Consider the following 17,383-nt stretch of genomic DNA (forward strand, 5'->3'; position numbering starts at 1 on the left):
TAAGTTCTAGTTTCAATCACTCACTTTTACCCCTCCTTAAAATTAAAAGTCATTCGTCGTTTTCCGTCAGTCTGAACTATCGTGTGAAACGACGATCGAACAAAAAGACGGATCCTTCAAACAGGAAGGAAATCCAAGGATATGTTTCAACTTATAAGGCGAGGTATATCGTTTTTAACCTTTTATTGTAAATTGATCTACAATCACCATATTCTGGTGCATTGTCATTACATCTTCATCGTTATAGATAGGAAAATGTTACAGCAGCACTATTGCTCAATTATAGTGTGTGTATGTATGTATGTGTCTGCATATAACTCTATTCATTTCTCGCAAGTATCAACTTCGATCGTTTAAGTTTAAAAATCTCTTGGACCAAATGCCTCTCCGATTTATTATTGTACAATTCAGATAGAATATCATATAAACAAATCTGTCGCGGCATTGAAATCGCAGAAAATCACGTTCACGGGATGATCGTGAAATGGAACAAAAGGGAAGAGAAAGCTACCTAACTTACGAATAACTCCTTTTCTTTTGCACATCGTTATCATCATTATCATCATCAACATCATCCCCCATTAGAAGAACGTGTAAAACTTTCCGTGTACACGTCGAAGATAATATATATTCCTATATTAATTAGAAAAATAATACAAATTTTGCCTTGTTAATGGAAACAATTAGCTATATGTAATATACTACATGATTTATGCGGGTATGGACATTCGAGTATGTTGTCACGGCTAACCAAGTCCCTGAAAATAATTTTAAAATTTCTTTCATCTCGCAGAAAAATTACACGTTCTTGGTCTAGAACAGACATTGTTTAAAACACACGCCGAAAAATAATTTTTTTACTTCGTGCTATCTTACAGAACCGCGAGGAGTACAAGTACAAGTTATCGGCGGTGCTGTAAATTTCAATATCAAAAACATTTAAGCAACGATAACGCACAAAAAAAAGAAATGATAAAGAAGACTCATAGTAACAGTGGTTATTGCAATCGTAGCATCAAAATAATTGAACTTGTTGAAACGCGTTCTTAACACAAAAATATATTAGCGTCGAATCGTTCTTAGGGTATAAATGAAACTATAAGTTTTCGTATCGCAAAATCCCAAAAGAATACAACATCGTATAGAAATATAGGAGCGAGGTAGCGAAAGTTATATATTCTTATACACATATTTGGAAATAATAGATCACTAAAAGCGCAAAAAATGGAATCCTGATAACGTTCGGCCCTTATCAGAAATTAAATATTAAGAAGCCACGAACGTTAAAAATCACAAATAAAATATCATTCCAAACACTAAATATATACTCAATTACAACATTTTATTATAAATATGTTGCGTCGACGAATTAAAGTGTAAATATAGAATATGATCGTTCGGACATTAATTGACAAAGAATAATGATGATGTGAAATGTCCTACCTTATCAAGGTACAGGACTGTCTGTTCCACTTCCACTGTTGGTCCCAGCTTCTGTTTTCGTGGCAGCCACTCTATCACCCCGCTTAGAACTTTTCGATAGGGAAGCAACTTCTTTCAACAAAGAGGAGATCTTATGTTGCATCGTCGATATTTTGGTTTCGTATTCTTTCTCTGACGCTTTCATCTTGTTACGCAGCTCTGTTTCCGACGTGAAATTTTTAGCTTTTAATTCTGTAATCTGCGAACAAAAATAATTCCCACTGAATTAGAATTAGTTGATAACATTTTAAAACTTTTCCTTTTACCTTTCGGAGTATACTTACTTGTCTATCCTTAGCGAGTAATTGCCCATCCTTAATAGAAATTTGTTTTTGAAGATGGGCTATCTTTTCTTTAAGTTGAGTAACCGCAACTACATGATCTGAACTGTTAGGATCATGTGGATCGTGGACACCACCCATCCGCGCTACTTTCACTGGTGTCGGACCGTTCGTGTCTGCACCTTCGGACTGAGGCGGCAATTTCGTTACATCGACTCTGTGTGGTCTCTTATTGTGACTTTTTAATCTGAAGCAAAACAAACGGATTGACCAGAAACTCATATGAAATGCCTATACATTAAACATTACCAGACTGTGTTACAACCGAAGAAATACTGAAATTGTGATGAACACAATTAAAACTACTAAGCATAAAGTTACCTTGTGACATTATGTATTTGGATAATTACTTTTGTTCTTTGTGCTTTGCTGCTCGTTGTTGTGCTAGTTTCAAATGTGCCCTCCTTTCAGCATCGGATTGTTTCGTTTTTGCCAGTGCTCGTTTGTATGATAGTGTACACAGCCAACATAATAATTTTCCATCAACCTTTAAAATATTAATAATTACCACGTGTAATCCATGAACATATCCTTTTTGTATCAAAATGAATTACTTTCTTATCTTCATCTTGTCTGTCAAAGGCACACTTCTGTTTGCATTGCTCACAAGTGACTGGTGGCCCATAACGTTTTTCAGAATTTGTACATCTTTGACATTTACTACCAATAAATGCAGCTATGGTATTGCAATATTCACAGGCCGATGGCTTACCATAGGATTTCACATTCTGCTCGCATTTCTTACAAATAGTGCTTGTATTACCCTTTCTGTAAAAAATAAAATTATTTGGAGAAATACCAAATTTATCAAGGTACAAACCAACTTAATATAATGCTTACATTGTTTGTTGAAATTCTGATCTACAATATGTACATTTCACCACAGGAAATGCACCCCTGCATTCCTAAATAAGCAACATAATATGGTAAAAATTTATTAAAAAGAAGCACAAAAATATAAAAATCTATAATGTATGTATTTACATTTAGTCAGTTTTAATGTTCACACGTTACTCAAGCTTTTTCACAAAACACATAATACTGTAAGAAAAAAATATTTATTAAAACCCAAATCAAAATGCTTTGTTAAATTGAGACAATTTTTAAACAAAAGTGATTCTTTAGAATGATCTTATTCTTCGGTGCACATACGCAATCGTTCTTAAATTTGAGTGTACACGCAAAACCAAATTTTCATCTAATTCATATTTTAACGTTTGATTGTTTGAAAATAGCAACAATTATATGAAGAACAGTACAATTGAATTAAAAGTTCTATTATTAGCATCGTATCTCGCAAACACGAAAAATAACGCGTCGAAAGTATCGGTAGCTGCGTGACGAAATTCGAGGAAAAATATGAAAATCCAAAGCGATACCTTGCACAATTGTTGTCCTGGGGAGAGCTCCTCGAAAGGATGCCTAGAAAAGCATCGTGAACACGCAAAAAGTGCTTGCACATTGTTCGCGCTCATCCTCAAACAGCAAATCGTATTTCGTCTCGGTGTTCCAAAACCGTACGTCACTGATGATAAAACCAATTCGTAAAAGTAACGATGGATCGAGCCAAGTCTTGCTTTCACTACTAATCGACGGCGTTGCAAAACAAAAAGGAACGTAAAATTCAACGCGATGACACTTTCGATAACAAATCCTTACATGTTTCACGACGTTTTGCGCGTCTGACGCGATTGTTTTGCGTACATAACCGCGTCACTTGCCTCGTTCACTGCACCGGTTGTTGATTTGAGACGGCCATCTGTAACTTCTTACATACATTCACAATGCTAGATGTCGCTTTCGTTTGTGCATATCCAACAGTACGATAAACCAATCATTATCTTTCTACCTAAAAGATCTGACTAATAATTGGTTAAGTTTCTCTTAACACAATATTACGAACATTCTCTGTAGAATTCGTCCTCTTTGACCTTTCCTTGTTGGAACAAACGAACATTTTATTCATTGAGTACCAGTCAGACAGTCCCACTTACGCACGTGCACGAGTGCACGCATCTTGTGTTTACATAGTTTTTTTAGTACACCCGAAATATAAATATAACCTAGAATTTTTGTCCACGCGTGCTTCCTGCCGTAATAAGTAGGGTTAGTTAAAATTAATACAGATATCAAAAAAATGAAAATTACAAAGAAAATCAAACGGCGGCTGAAAGAAAAACAGCTAGCTCTGTATGTCCGTTTGCCACATACAATTCGAGATAGAGACGATGTTGCAAAATTATTTACTGGCAATTTTAAAATAAATCTTCCTCGACAATCTAGTAGATGCTGCTATGTAATATTTGCTGATACAGAGGAGAAAATGAAGAATTTAAAAACTATAAAAAATACAAGGATAGATGGAAAACGTATAGTAGTTGCACCTGCAAATACAAAAATTGAAAAAAAAACGACTATAGCAAAAAAAAAGATTGTTATGCCTGAGGTAAAAATAGATGCAAAAGTGACAAAACAGTGAGTACATTTCATTTTTTTCTTTTTTTTTATAATCACAATTTATAATGTCAATAATAAAATATATTCAAATTTTCAATAGTCTTTTCGTGTCAAACATCAAGTGTGGAACAAGAATTCAAGAATTAAAAGCAGCTATTCCTGGTTGTCTATCTGTTACAATGCTAAAACCATACTCATCAACATCCAGGTAATTTCATTATTTACACAGATGTACTAAATACTATTATATATGTATAAAAAAAATCTCAAAATTACATGTTTAGGGCTGCATTAATTAAAATAGAAAGTATTCAGTTGGCAACAGAATATTTAATGAACACAAGGGAAAGACCGACTGTAGCAGGAAGAAAATTAAGGTTTAATATAGATACTAGAGACAGACATAGAAGACACAAATCAAAACCTCTCAAAATTTATGATGGTGAACCAGAAACAGAACAAAAAGTTATTGAATAAAAGTAAAACTATAGATTATATTGTACATTAAAGCAAAATGTATAAATTTTAGTATTGTATTAAAAATTTTTATCTCCTTTTAAATATATTGGATTCTATTATTATAATAAATTATTTTAGAATATAAAACTATTTAAAATTATTTAAAATATGATATAATATAAATATAAAGCTATAATTATTTATATATCTAATTTCTTAACATTTTTATTATAATTATTTATTATAAGCATCAAATTCGATATAATTTTATTTTATCATCTACGAACTAAAATGAATCATCAAACTCTGTAAGAATAGTAGATGACATATTAGTGTAAATAAATGTGTTATTAAACCTACACATTTACATTGAAAGATTGCACAATATTCGTCATAGATAAGTTCAAATTCCATATTTAAATGCTAAAAATACTTTAATGATATATATTGCCAGTAAATCGATCGCAAGTATCAACGATCAAGGTAAAATCTCAAATAGTGCACATTATTTAACTTGGAAATGCTTAGATATAATTTACTCGAGCGAGTAAAGTAGTGCGAAGCATGACTATGTGAAATAACGTTCGGAGAATAAATATATTTAATTTTGATCGAAATGTGCATCTGTTACAGTTACATAATTGTATTTCTATTATATAAAATAGTGATCTAGTAAAATATAGAAGATGGAAATATAGAAGTTTATTTCAATACTGAAAACATTATTATTATATTGGGTGAGTTTTATAAAAAAATAACTTTCTTTTCATCCATTATTATTTTTCGTTCTATTATTATTTTCTTTCCTTTACTTGAGTAAATTCTTCGTGTAACATAATAACCCATACAACCTTTACGCCAAGCTACGTGTCTCCCTTAAAGAGTATTGATTTACAATAAAAAAAAATATGTGCTTTTAATAAATTTAATCGAAGCGGGTGAAACGGTTCGAGAGCTTTATCGGTTGACCACTAGGTAGCAGAATAACCTTGATCGACAGTTTTATTTAGATTTGTAGGAGTGTAGTTCGCAGTGTTTCGCACACAATCAAACATTCAGGAAAACTCGGCATGAAGTAACCAATAAGCGATTTGCCAGTCTAATCGTTCCGACGTCATTGCATAACTCGCGTTGCTTTTTAAACCAATTATTTAATGCGCTACGTGCAATGATTTTGCACTTAGAGGCGTTTTCCGATCGATGTCACGCGTGTGTAGTGACGCCGACCGAAAATGCGAATGGGCGTAATAACGCCGGCAAGTTCTGCAAATTGGATGCACTTCAGAACTAACCTAAGAAAAAAATTCACCGTGTTGTTTTAAGATAAGAAATTATTGTAAAAAAAAAGCATGAACCTCTATTCGTCCCCGTTTTATCGAATTTCGTCGTCGATATGTTTGACGTTGTCGCTCTGGTGTGCAACGTCCGTAATAATTTACGTATAGGTTAACTCACGGCAGCGTCCATAGACGTTTACAATCTGTCATTTAGAGTCGACATTTTGTAAATCATATTGTAATGCATAAATATAAATATAGAGCTGACGTTTTATTGAATATAGCACGACTTTTGCCATGTATTTTATAATAATTACAACTCCTGAAACGTTCCTGTTAACCAATATCGGATCTTGCAAATTCGAAGGTAACTAAATATGCATTTCATTTATTCAAAATTAATATAAAACAAGATTTTATGATATCTATCAAAAAGTTTTACAAGTGCTAGATAACTCATTTGAATATTGCATGGTAATATGTGAGAATCTACTGTATTATTTTTCTAAGAATTATATGTGATAGTGTTTTTATCTGCTTCAATAGCTATCTCTTTTTTTTGTTCTGTTCCAGCATTTAAGAATGAAATCAATTTCATTTTGGAGTAAGTTTTGAATTTGTGTACTTGTAAAATTGAAATAAGAATAGGATCATTACGATGCATTTATGATCAAATGGCATGCGGTTCTATATATGAAAAATAATGTTTAAAATCAGTGTATATTGGAGTATAACCTGATTGCATTAAAAATGCAAGCCAAGAAGCGCTACTTACTATTATTTGTAACATGTGCGTTTCTTGGTTATTGTTATTTTGGTGGTTATCGATTAAAAAGTGAAAGATGGACAGGCAGATCTCAGTTGCCTTACGAGCGATTGCCTTCGTATTTAAGTCTAAATGAAGAGTTCTATGACAAGGATTTGAGAACGTCAAATGGAAACCCACTTGTGTCTCAACGTATAAGACAATGCCGTATGGAGACTTGTTTTGACTTTACCAGATGCAAGCAAGGTTTCACAGTATATGTGTATCCAGTTGAAGATGTGATAAGTCCACTATACCAAAAAATATTGAATGTTATTACGGAATCAAGATATTATACATCAGATCCAACTCGAGCATGTATATTTGTATTAGCTCTTGATACATTAGACAGAGATCCATTATCAACAGAATTTGTGCATAATCTTCCTTCAAAATTAATGCGTTTACCATATTGGAATAATGGCAGAAATCATTTGATATTTAATTTATATTCTGGAACATGGCCTGATTATGCAGAAGAATCATTAGCCTTTGATTTAGGATATGCAATACTTGCAAAGGCTAGCATGTCTATTTTTAGGCATAGACCAGATTTTGATATATCTATACCACTGTTTGGAAAACAACATCCAGAGCGTGGTGGAGAACCAGGTCAAGCATTAGAAAATAATTTTCCTAACAATAAAAAATACGTTGCAGCTTTCAAAGGTAAAAGATACGTCCATGGTATAGGTTCTGAAACTAGAAATGCTCTCTATCATTTACATAATGGCAAGGATTTAGTATTTGTCACAACTTGCCGCCATGGTAAAGCATGGAGGGAGTTACAAGATGAGCATTGTCAACAAGATAATCAAGAATATGATATGTGAGTATTGAGAAGAAATAATTTGAAGAACAAACAGTTGTTCCAATTGAACCATTAAACCTAATATTTAATTTACCATTTCAGGTATGATTATGAAATTTTACTAATGAATGCTACCTTTTGTCTTGTACCAAGAGGAAGAAGACTTGGTAGTTTTCGATTTTTAGAAGCTTTAAGAGCAGGGTGCATTCCGGTTATTTTAAGTAATGGCTGGGCGCTTCCTTTTCACGAACGAATTGATTGGACACAAGCTGTTATATTTTCTGATGAAAGACTGCTACTTCAAGTAAGTAAAATAAAAATAAAATTTTTTACTAGCAAAAGATAACTCATAAGTTGAACTACAGATAAATATTATTTTCTTAGATTCCAGATATAGTACGGTCTGTGTCCAATGTACATATTCTTAAATTGCGACAGCAGACACAATTTCTCTGGGAACGATACTTTTCGTCAATAGAAAAAATTGTATTTACAGTATTTGAGGTAATATTATGAATCGCTAATAATTTCTGAAGAAATAATCGCTCTCTCAATTTATTAATATTTTCTATCTCGAATTCGTAGAATATTCGCGAGCGTTTGCCATGGGAAGGTACAAGAGAAAAACTTGTTTGGAATACTAGTCCTGGAGCGTTAACGATATTACCACAATTTGCTGATAGTCAGCAAGAACTTCCATTTTCAAAAAGTAATCCAGGTAATACCTTCACTGCCATCATATACTCGCAGTTGGGATCCACTGCTGTTCTATATCGCCTGCTTAAGAGTCTCGCGAAAAGTAAATACGTAGATAAGGTAAGTTCATTTCATAAATTGCCCTTCGTTTTTCTTTTTTTATTTGTATTTGGTAATTTACTTTAGATTATTCTAATGTGGAACTCGGACATTCCGTTACCAAGAAGACCACGATGGCAAGGGATCAAAGCATCAATACATGTCGTTACAGTCGATGGCATATCCCAACGTTTCTATCCTCACCCATTAATCAAAACTAGTGCCATATTATCTCTAGACGAAGATGCCACACTCAATACAGATGAAATTGATTTCGCCTTTACGGTATGGCGATCATTTCCTGACCGAATAGTAGGTTACCCAGCAAGGTCACACTACTGGGATGACTCTAAAGTAAGTCTAACATTACTCTTTTTGTCCTAATATTTCTGGTATTTGTTATATGGCCTTTTTTTTTTATCATTTAAAGCGTTCATGGGGCTATACAAGTAAATGGACAAATGATTATAGTATAATTCTAACTGGTGCCGCCTTTTATCATCGTTATTATAATACGTTATATACTGAATTACTGAGTTCGACACTTCACAAGACTGTCGAGCAATCGCAAAATTGCGAGGACATACTTATGAATTTTTTAGTAAGTCATGTTACACGAAGACCACCTATCAAAGTAACTCAAAGGAAATTGTATAAAGATACTACAGTGGCTGGAATCAGGTATTTATTATATATACCTTTATTAAACTGCTACGCAGGTAAATATGGTTTTCCGTGAGGATTTAGTGCCTCCAGCGACTGTTTCTTCAATTGTACAAAAATAGTATAACAATTTTCCACTTTTTCCGAAAATGCACACAATATTTCTGGCACTAATATCTATAAGCACTCATAGCCATCTTTTAAACACAGGTACGTTGATATTTCAATAGTTTAAAGTCGTCCAATGAAATCATAGATGGTGTGATCGATTTTTAGTCGATCGCTAAATATCGATTAGTTCTACGATGGTCGAGCTCTGATTGGCTGGTTGTTATTTGTAAGTTTCCGCCATTAGTAAAAACGATGTCGCAACGTATACATTCGGTAGTTACATTTTTAAATTGTTTACCTTCATTTTGTTCTTTATTTGCGTAACAAATATTGAAAACAGTTGAATTATAGTGTGTTTCAAAAGTGTTTTGTTTTCTATTGTAAATTTATCGTGTATCTACTGTATATGTTCCATTACTACATGATTTGTGGTAAGCTGTTTTAAATTTTAATTTTACATCATATAAAACAGTACGAATGAAAAATATATATTTTCCATAACCTATGCTTGATACTTATAGTCATAATTACAGTTATGTTTACAATGATGGATACCTGCGTAGCAAAGTTTCGTATTCTTGCTTTTTCAGTTTATTTTCTTATTACATGAAATTTTCAGATCCCCATGGAATGATCCAGATCACTTTATACAACGGCAAACGTGCATGAATACATTCGTAGCCGTTTTTGGGTATATGCCGTTGTTACGATCTAATATGAGGCTCGACCCTGTTTTGTTCAAAGACTCTGTAAGCAACTTGCGCAAAAAGTATAGGCAAATTGAATTAGTTAGTAACTAGAATTATACAGGATATTTTATCAGTTATGCAGTTATTTACCCTCGAAACGGGCATCCTATATATAGCCTCGAAATATTTCTATTAAATAGTATGTGGCGCATATTGCTAATTACAGCCGCGTGCGCGCGCTAGAGGCTATTCAAAATATATAGGAAACACTTACATTGTTGTAAGTATGAAGCCATTGTGTCTCAGTGGTTATCAGGCAGCAAATTAAGGTCTTTCATTCTTGAGGAATGACCATACTCTGCGCTTCGCAAAAATTTTGTACAAAGTATGGGATATCTTGTAATATTGTTCGAGTCTAATTCGAGCCACGGCGTACAACCGTTGTTGTGTATATTGCCGTGTTCAATTGATGTACATACGAATCGTTTCATAGTTACTAATAAAATGGGAAAAATAAAAAAAAAATAAATAAATAAAAATAAAAAGAGAACGAACATTATTTGACAAATTCTTCGACTTTTTAAAACCGGCCTTTGGAAGCTACACGAAGCATTCTAATCATAGTCAATTGAAATCGCTCGAAACCAAATTTATCAAACGCTTACTTTTCTCTAATCGTTGAAACAATAATTATCTTGCAGATAATATTTTATATAAACCAGACGAAAATCACGTAGCTGTGTCGGATTGAGTCTTGAAAATAGTAGCCTCAGGGATGGATCTATTTAATGCGAGAACTGAAATGCAGCTTACAATTTCGTGGACTATCTGAGAGCTATTGATGATAATTTTGTTATTTTTACACATAAATTGCAATAATCCATCAACAATAATTAACGCTGCTATTCTTTCAAGTTTCAAAGAAGTCAATGCTTGTCTCCGTTCAAGGTTCATCGTTGTAGTGAATGTAAATTTGCGTAAAACATTTCATTTGTTTCTCAATGTGTACAGAACTCCGTACGTTCGTAGTTTCTCTATGTGTCTGAAGCACAGATTATTCGTAAATTGTAATCAAATATGTAGAAAGTATTTCAAGGTTTTACGTATTGTTGTATATGTATACATACAGATGTTGCGTATTTTCTTTTTTGTTCTTCGCGAATACGTGTACAGTTCGATCGCTCTCAGGTTCGACCTTTGAAAGGAAGTAAGAAATTACTTGTGACAATATCGCAAGTATGTCTAGTCGTTTATGTTCATTTATATTGGTACATCCAAGAGATAAAGTACATGATCCACGTAGATAAACTCGATGCCGTATTTGTGTTTCCACGATATAAGAAATGAAAATAATGTACATATATATGTGATACATTTATAATTATCATGTGATATATTCGTAATTATCGGATGCAGGATTAAAAAGGACTGTGTAATTCCACCAATGGCATTTTTTAACCGCGGTTATAATATATACGTTATGGGAAATGTTATATTTTTTATCATGTCGCTGATTTTGATAACGAAGAGGTCAGCAGGAACGAAGTTTTTTTCTTTGTTCATTTTTTATTCGACATAATTGTTGCTATTTATCGACAAGAAGAATAATTCTGATTCTTCTTTCCTGCATACTCTTCACCCTACGAATTTAACTATGTACGGGACTGTGCAAAATGGTCGCTTTTATTCCGAACAAAGTTACTCGCAATAGTTTTGCGTTTGTTGCGGTATCGAACATTAACTGTTTAATTCTAACGAAAAGGTATTTTAACGTTGACGTAGTTTTCATTATAATTCGAAGCTGATCGTCAAATGTAATCTTGTTGCGTCAAAAGTAACGTGTGTTTGAACAAATATTGGTGATTTTATATGGCCGAGAAAATAAAGTTTTTATACAAACCTACAATCATTGACTTTGTAGGGAAAATATATTTATCATTGATCTTATATTTTTTCACGTTTTTTTCTTTGTGACTCATTCAACAGCATTGTTTGTTTCTTTATTAGAGATTCACCTCAATGAAACAACCACATTTCTTCTCCATAAATCCCTTGACTACGCAACATTATCCTGAAATATAATACGTCGTTAAAAATTCCTGTAAGACACCAAGAAAGGTAAGCGTATTTCACGCTCAGACTGTATAACCGTATCCTCGCGGAGAACGAAAATTAACCCTCGGCATTTTATTTGCAGGAGAAAGAGCACCGAGATAGAGCACGTCAAACTTTTCTCTCGTCGACCGGTCACGTAAGCTGAGAATGGTTTCAGGGTTACCGATACGAGGAACGAAAAAAATCTGATCGGAGGAAGGCGGATTTGATGGTGGAAGGCGGCTGATCGGTGTACCACCACCAGCGCGAGCGTGATCCACCACCATCGGTCGTTCGGCGCGATCGTGAGCGCGAGAATGGTGGTGGCCACGCGATATAGTACCAACACTCCCTTCTTTGTTGCTGCTTTGCTAGAAAGGTGACTATGCCAAGAAGACAGGAGGTATTGAGCACGCCTTGCGTATACCCAGTCACCTTTCTCTCTTCGTGACCGTAGCATATGTTTTGCGACGTCGATGGAGCTCTCACGGCTTTGATCGGCGCTACCATTGAAGCTGCTGCTCCGGATCCTCGTTGCCACCTTCCTTCCCTTTTTCCCCGTTGGATTTTTGCCGAATTCTTGAGCAACAGAGATCGCCAGTGTTCGTTCGACCGGGATCGAGCTCGGTAAAAACATAATCGACGAAAAAACGAAAGGAAACCGCCGCGGCAGCAACATCGGCGCGGAGTCGGCCGTTTCGCGCGATATCACCGTTTCACCGGTTAACTTGTTCTTCGTTTCCCGCGCACACGCGTCGCGAGCATTTTTACGCATATGTGCGCGTATCCTTCGACGTTCGAGTAGCAAGTATCAACCATTGGAAATTTGCAACCTGCGTTAATTCATCGAGCGGTTAGGATCAAGCATAGGAGCACGAAAATGATCATCGTGAACAGCGTGTTGATCCTGCTGGCGGTCATGTCGAGAGTGGGTGAGTGTTGCACATTTTTTTTTAACATTAGCCTCAACTTTTACTCGCTCGCTATTTTCATACAATGTGAATGTAGCAAATTTGAAATCTTACTCTTAACGCTTAACTAATATTTAGCTTACATCACTGTTAGTTACGTTTTTGCCATTCTCTTCGCCGTTTGTTTAATTTGCACTTAATTTGCATTTGTTCGACTTCTTCTCGCGACTCTAAACAAAGTAAACTTTCGTTTGTGCTTCAAACTTCGCGCGAAGTGCATTTCGCGCCGTTGTCTTGAAATCACTCTCGAAGGTCGAAGAGGAAAACCGACCGTAGACGAAACGGTGAACGGCAACTTGTATTTAAATATCTTGAATATTTTACATTGCGTAATGCACGAGTGACATTCTGGACTGAGTTTCGAAACAAATTTTGAGGCAATTTTTTTTCTCTTTTTATAAAATTATGATGTACAAATTTCACTTCTTTCGCATATTTAGCATTTGAGTTACGAGGTAAAATACCCGTTGTAAGGGAAGTTTCGAAATAAATTAATTCTGATAGAGTCGATGACTTGCCGATTAGTTGGCTCGTTGATCGGTTCGCATTAGCCGCGAAAATGTCAGTTTACGTAATGTTTGGGTCGTTGGATAACTAGTACACACGGAAATCAAGTAAAATGCTTTTGGTCCCTGAGGGTGTGCCCCAAGGGTGCGCGTGATCCTCTTTTTCTCTCTCTCTCTCTCTCTCTCTCTCTCTCGACGTTCGCGGCGATTCCCTTCTCGACCAGGGCCCCAAATACGGTGACACGCTCTAAAACGCTTCCTCGAATAGCCAGTTCGGTTTAATTCGCTTGGACTGCTTTGGGAAAAATCCGCTACTCGTTAGCGGTTCTTATCGAGAGGAACACTGGCAATGCTCGATATCTTTTTAAATATTTTTTTCCATATCCCCTTAAGGAAATGCTATTCCAGCTTTGCAAATGGGACTCCTTATCCTTATTCTTTTTTTTTTTTTCGGATCTTACGTCGGGTCATGTCGGTTGAAAAATCATTTTCATTCTCAGCCGATGGATTTCCAGTTTTCTTTGTTCGAAGTATTCCGCGGGAATCCGCTATTAACAAATTCAATCCAATTTCGCGGTTGTTAATTCCCGTCGATTCACTTAGGCGCCTCCGTTGAAGTCTGTGGCCGCCGTAGCACGATTTCGCAAAGCGGTCGTTTCGCATGCGAAATCCACCTACCATGCTGCTCGATTGCAAAAGCCTCCCCTCCACCCCGGTCAATCATCGAAACGGACAATCAACAGAAACCGCTTGTAATCGAATAACGACGATTGTCGACTGATTGCCAAAAATTACTCGCCGTGACAAATCGCGTCTGTTTACAACGAAAATTTCTTCTCTTCTCGCAAGGGAAGAACAACAGCTTTGAGTATTTAGTAATTGTAGTGTCGAGTACGTAAAGTAAGTTAAAAGTAAATATCGAGTCGAGTAATAAGTACGAGATCGATCGACGATCTCTGACGGATTCATTATTGTGAAACCGGCGATCGGTCGTGCCGCGGTAAACCGTGACGATCGTATCGGAAGAGATTCGATTTATTAATCTCGATTGTTGAATTGTCGGAACGAGTTGGCTCGAACGATAACGTAGATGCAGACAGGGAGAATGTTAACAATATCGTAGTTGATTTCGGTAACACGGTCGATGGGCTCGCCGTGGAAACGATCCTTTTGCGAAATCGTTCGCCGGCGGTGCTCTCTCGGCGTACGAAGCGCCCGTGGAGCGGCTGTGGATAGAATCAGAAATCTATTCCCATCGGTTAACAAGGAACGCGCACGCTGCAACGTACTTACATCCGTCTGTTGGCTCTTGCTGCTTGTGAACTTTGATACCTGCAGCGATATTAAATTATAATCGGTTGAGAAATCGATGCTTTTGTGGAAAAAGAAAATCGTAGAAACGACGTTCATTCGTGCGATTTTGTTAGAGACGAGGTCGTTTCGAAAAGAAAGGAAAACGTCAAAAATTTTGCCACACGTGACATTTAACGTACGATTAAATTATCGTGGTTGCCACAACGCTCGAGAACGAACGACGATTTATGCATCATCGAGTAGCGCCATTCGTCGGTGGATCTTCTTCGTGATTCTCTCGAAGATGCAACGACGATAACGCGTTAATAGAATTCAGGGATCCGCTGGAATCCGACCTTCGACGATGATTCTGACTATTTTTTTTTTTTTGTTTCTTTTTTTTTCCTCGCTAGAAATACACCGCTACGCGGAATGACGAAGATGTTATCCGTGAAAACAGCTGAGCGCAGCCACGTGCCTGCCGCTACGAGTATTCAAATTTATTCCCTCTCCCTCCAACTCGCTCTCGCTCTTTCACTCGCCGACAAATTGAAATAGGTCTCCCCCACCTACGCGTACGAACGAGGAAAACAAAGCTTGCGATTCGAACAATTAAGCCATTACCATTCACCGCCGATTGGAGCCGAGATTAAAAGTGGTGATTTTGAAAAGGCCGCGAGCAAAACGAATGGGAAAATTTGTCGGAGAACAGGTAGGAATCGCGATGTTCTGGCGTTCTCTCGTAGTGTTTTCTCGCTGGATTCCTACGGATCAAGGATTCTAGGATCGTGGAAGTAGATACGGTTTCGCGCGTAGGCGACACGTTCCACGATATCGTCTACCGCTATCGAGTAATTTACTGTCGGGATACGGTTTACGCCCCGTAATTTATCCGCCCCCAATCTGAGACCACAGCGTCAAGGACTCGGTTAGAAATATTACCGAGATTACGTTCGGGTGGTGCAGGGTGCGGCCGGGGGAAATCTCTCTCTCTCTCCTCGCGCGCCGGTAACATTCTTGAAAAAAGCAATATGAATTACCTCACGGCTCCCTAGCTTTTCCATTATCCTTGAGAACAGGCTACGTGTTAGATGGTTTTCGTTGTACGAAATCGCAGCCTCGAGTTGTTTACCGCGCCTAGCGTATCTTTGCAAATTCTTAAAATTTCGACTCGAACATTTGCCACCAACTGAAAACAATGACCACGTTGCACGTTACTTTGCTGAAACTCGTTTCATATTTGGGTGGCCACGATTCCGCGTAAAAGAGAAACTTGCCCGCTGTTCGTTCTAATTAATTGTCAGGAACTCGAGTTGTTTCTCTCTGGATTCAATTAGATCCGAGTTACGTGTTCCCGTTTTTGCTGAACCGATCGGTCGAATAATCAAAATTTTCCAAGGAAGACGGGGAACGTGTGCACGTACACGCGCAGGGCAACGCGAATCGTTCTGCCAACAGGATCCTCGCTTTAACCGGATCGCGTAGGTATTCGCGATTTTATAATTCGCCGGTACTTCAGTTCCTTTAAAAGGCCGGATTACAAGCGTTCGTGTAAGTTCAGTCGACGATATTTTATCCGTTGACAGTCCGATGGTTAAATTATGTTCGAGCGGTGTATTAAAACCGATACACCTCGAGCCCAAGTCCACGTACATACATACGTGGCCGTCCAGTATCCAAGGAATACGATACAAGCCCGTGGCCGGACACGTTCCACGGCTATTATCCTTTCTCCGAGATTCCAAGTGCACCCGCGCTGCATTTCTCTGCTCACAATTATTACGAGAATTCGCCAGTGATGCTTGTCGCCCGTTACACGACCAATCATAGCCTGCGGTGTTTACGGCTGGTTTAAAAGCATAATATAAATCGGGTATCGGGCACCGGCACGAACCAGCCAGCGGACTTATCCGCGACTTATCCGTCGATTTTGTCTCTCACTCTCGTCGACGAGCGTCCAATGCCGTGTCCAACGTTTTTACGCGCAAACATGTGTATACGTTTCGACGTTTTTCCACAGTGTTAAGAATGGCAAGGATGAGGTTTGAGCGAGGATAGAATTCCACGACGAACAAACTATTCCTCCGGGGATATCCGATATCGTAATACCGCTGGATTGTAATTCCGTTTGTTAGCATGCGCCGGAGGACGGATCTGTCCGACTCGAGTACGAGCAAACTCGCCGCTTTGTGTCGCGGCGGAACGTTCACCGGCCATTATCCTTCCCTCAGGATTCCATCAGCACCCACACTATCTGACCCCCTCCCCCTTGTTCGCAATTACCGGGAGAATTTACCGCGGCGTACATAGGTTATAGTTTATACCGTGAACCGCGCCGTGTTGGCTATTACGTTCTCCGCGCCGCATTATCCATCGATGTCCGTGCTCTGTGGCTCTCGCTGCTCGCCAATTACCCGGAGGATTTACCGTGGCCAATGCACCGATATCAGTTTCTCCACTCCTCCGCCTCTATTACATCCTTGGCCACCGCCAACTCGTTTCGTACAACCGGTAAGAACAAGCAGAACCAGCGGAATTATTCGTCAACCGGGTCAAATGAAATCGTGTCGTCTTTGCTTTTGTCTGCGATTTTACGACGAACTTGTATCAACGAGGTACGTACATGCGA

The 17,383-nt window shown here is 37.3% G+C and overlaps 4 protein-coding genes across 12 annotated transcripts in view; 3 read left to right on the forward strand and 1 right to left on the reverse strand.

Annotated features, from left to right (window-relative positions):
• LOC122528254 (protein FAM76A) overlaps positions 1 to 3,592 on the reverse strand; it is a 48,549-nt gene extending 44,957 nt beyond the window's left edge. For 3 of the 6 annotated variants that reach the window (XR_006306519.1, XR_006306520.1, XM_043653209.1), the window contains exons 1-6: positions 3,203 to 3,592; positions 2,664 to 2,728; positions 2,378 to 2,591; positions 2,174 to 2,310; positions 1,767 to 2,010; positions 1,444 to 1,681 (exon numbers count right to left, since the gene is read on the reverse strand). Coding sequence is in view for 4 of the 6 variants with exons in the window: in XM_043653209.1 (XP_043509144.1) it covers positions 1,448 to 1,681; positions 1,767 to 2,010; positions 2,174 to 2,310; positions 2,378 to 2,591; positions 2,664 to 2,728; positions 3,203 to 3,298 (990 nt within the window). In the remaining 2 variants the exon portion in view is untranslated. Of the gene's footprint in view, positions 1 to 168; positions 1,682 to 1,766; positions 2,011 to 2,173; positions 2,311 to 2,377; positions 2,592 to 2,663; positions 2,729 to 3,202 lie in introns of those variants that run through there. The other 3 variants (XM_043653211.1, XM_043653210.1, XM_043653208.1) reach the window with 3 other exon arrangements.
• Positions 3,593 to 3,726: 134 nt separating this feature from the next.
• Positions 3,727 to 4,841, forward strand: LOC122528256. Its single transcript, XM_043653212.1, has 3 exons — positions 3,727 to 4,298; positions 4,381 to 4,488; positions 4,565 to 4,841. Exons 1-3 carry the CDS (start codon positions 3,961 to 3,963, stop codon positions 4,755 to 4,757), a joined length of 639 nt encoding a protein of 212 aa, XP_043509147.1. The 5' UTR covers positions 3,727 to 3,960; the 3' UTR covers positions 4,758 to 4,841.
• Positions 4,842 to 5,181: 340 nt separating this feature from the next.
• Positions 5,182 to 11,796, forward strand: LOC122528253 (exostosin-1). 3 transcript variants are annotated; one of them, XM_043653206.1, is made up of 9 exons: positions 5,182 to 5,476; positions 6,301 to 6,383; positions 6,590 to 7,650; positions 7,735 to 7,936; positions 8,017 to 8,136; positions 8,218 to 8,448; positions 8,515 to 8,781; positions 8,858 to 9,108; positions 9,821 to 11,796. In XM_043653206.1, exons 3-9 carry the CDS (start codon positions 6,767 to 6,769, stop codon positions 9,999 to 10,001), a joined length of 2,136 nt encoding a protein of 711 aa, XP_043509141.1. In that variant the 5' UTR covers positions 5,182 to 5,476; positions 6,301 to 6,383; positions 6,590 to 6,766; the 3' UTR covers positions 10,002 to 11,796. The 3 variants fall into 3 exon arrangements, with proteins under 3 accessions (XP_043509141.1, XP_043509142.1, XP_043509140.1); XM_043653207.1 differs by lacking the exon at positions 6,301 to 6,383; XM_043653205.1 differs by lacking the exon at positions 5,182 to 5,476 and having other exon boundaries at positions 5,531 to 6,383.
• Positions 11,797 to 12,339: 543 nt separating this feature from the next.
• The window catches only part of LOC122528252, a 52,573-nt gene continuing 47,529 nt past the window's right edge, over positions 12,340 to 17,383 (forward strand). Inside the window, exon 1 of one of the 2 annotated variants that reach the window (XM_043653204.1) lies at positions 12,340 to 12,916. In XM_043653204.1, the coding sequence (XP_043509139.1) occupies positions 12,865 to 12,916 (52 nt within the window). In that variant the 5' untranslated portion in view covers positions 12,340 to 12,864. The remainder of the gene's footprint in view (positions 12,917 to 17,383) is intronic. The other variant, XM_043653203.1, reaches the window with a different exon arrangement.

The sequence above is a fragment of the Frieseomelitta varia genome, unplaced genomic scaffold (assembly GCF_011392965.1).
Source record: "Frieseomelitta varia isolate USP_RPSP 00005682 unplaced genomic scaffold, Fvar_1.2 scaffold_247, whole genome shotgun sequence".
In the NCBI taxonomy this organism is placed as follows: Eukaryota; Metazoa; Arthropoda; class Insecta; order Hymenoptera; family Apidae; genus Frieseomelitta; species Frieseomelitta varia.

Bases quoted from the DNA above. Each gene is read 5' to 3' on its own strand.
- LOC122528256 (XM_043653212.1), top strand. From the start codon at position 3,961: ATGAAAATTACAAAGAAAATCAAACGGCGGCTGAAAGAAAAACAGCTA. The intron at 4,299-4,380 runs GTGAGTACATTT...AATTTTCAATAG, and splicing joins GATGCAAAAGTGACAAAACA to TCTTTTCGTGTCAAACATCA. The intron at 4,489-4,564 runs GTAATTTCATTA...TTACATGTTTAG, and splicing joins CCATACTCATCAACATCCAG to GGCTGCATTAATTAAAATAG.
- LOC122528253 (XM_043653206.1), top strand. From the start codon at position 6,767: ATGCAAGCCAAGAAGCGCTACTTACTATTATTTGTAACATGTGCGTTT. The intron at 7,937-8,016 runs GTAAGTAAAATA...TTATTTTCTTAG, and splicing joins ATGAAAGACTGCTACTTCAA to ATTCCAGATATAGTACGGTC. The intron at 8,782-8,857 runs GTAAGTCTAACA...TATCATTTAAAG, and splicing joins ACTACTGGGATGACTCTAAA to CGTTCATGGGGCTATACAAG.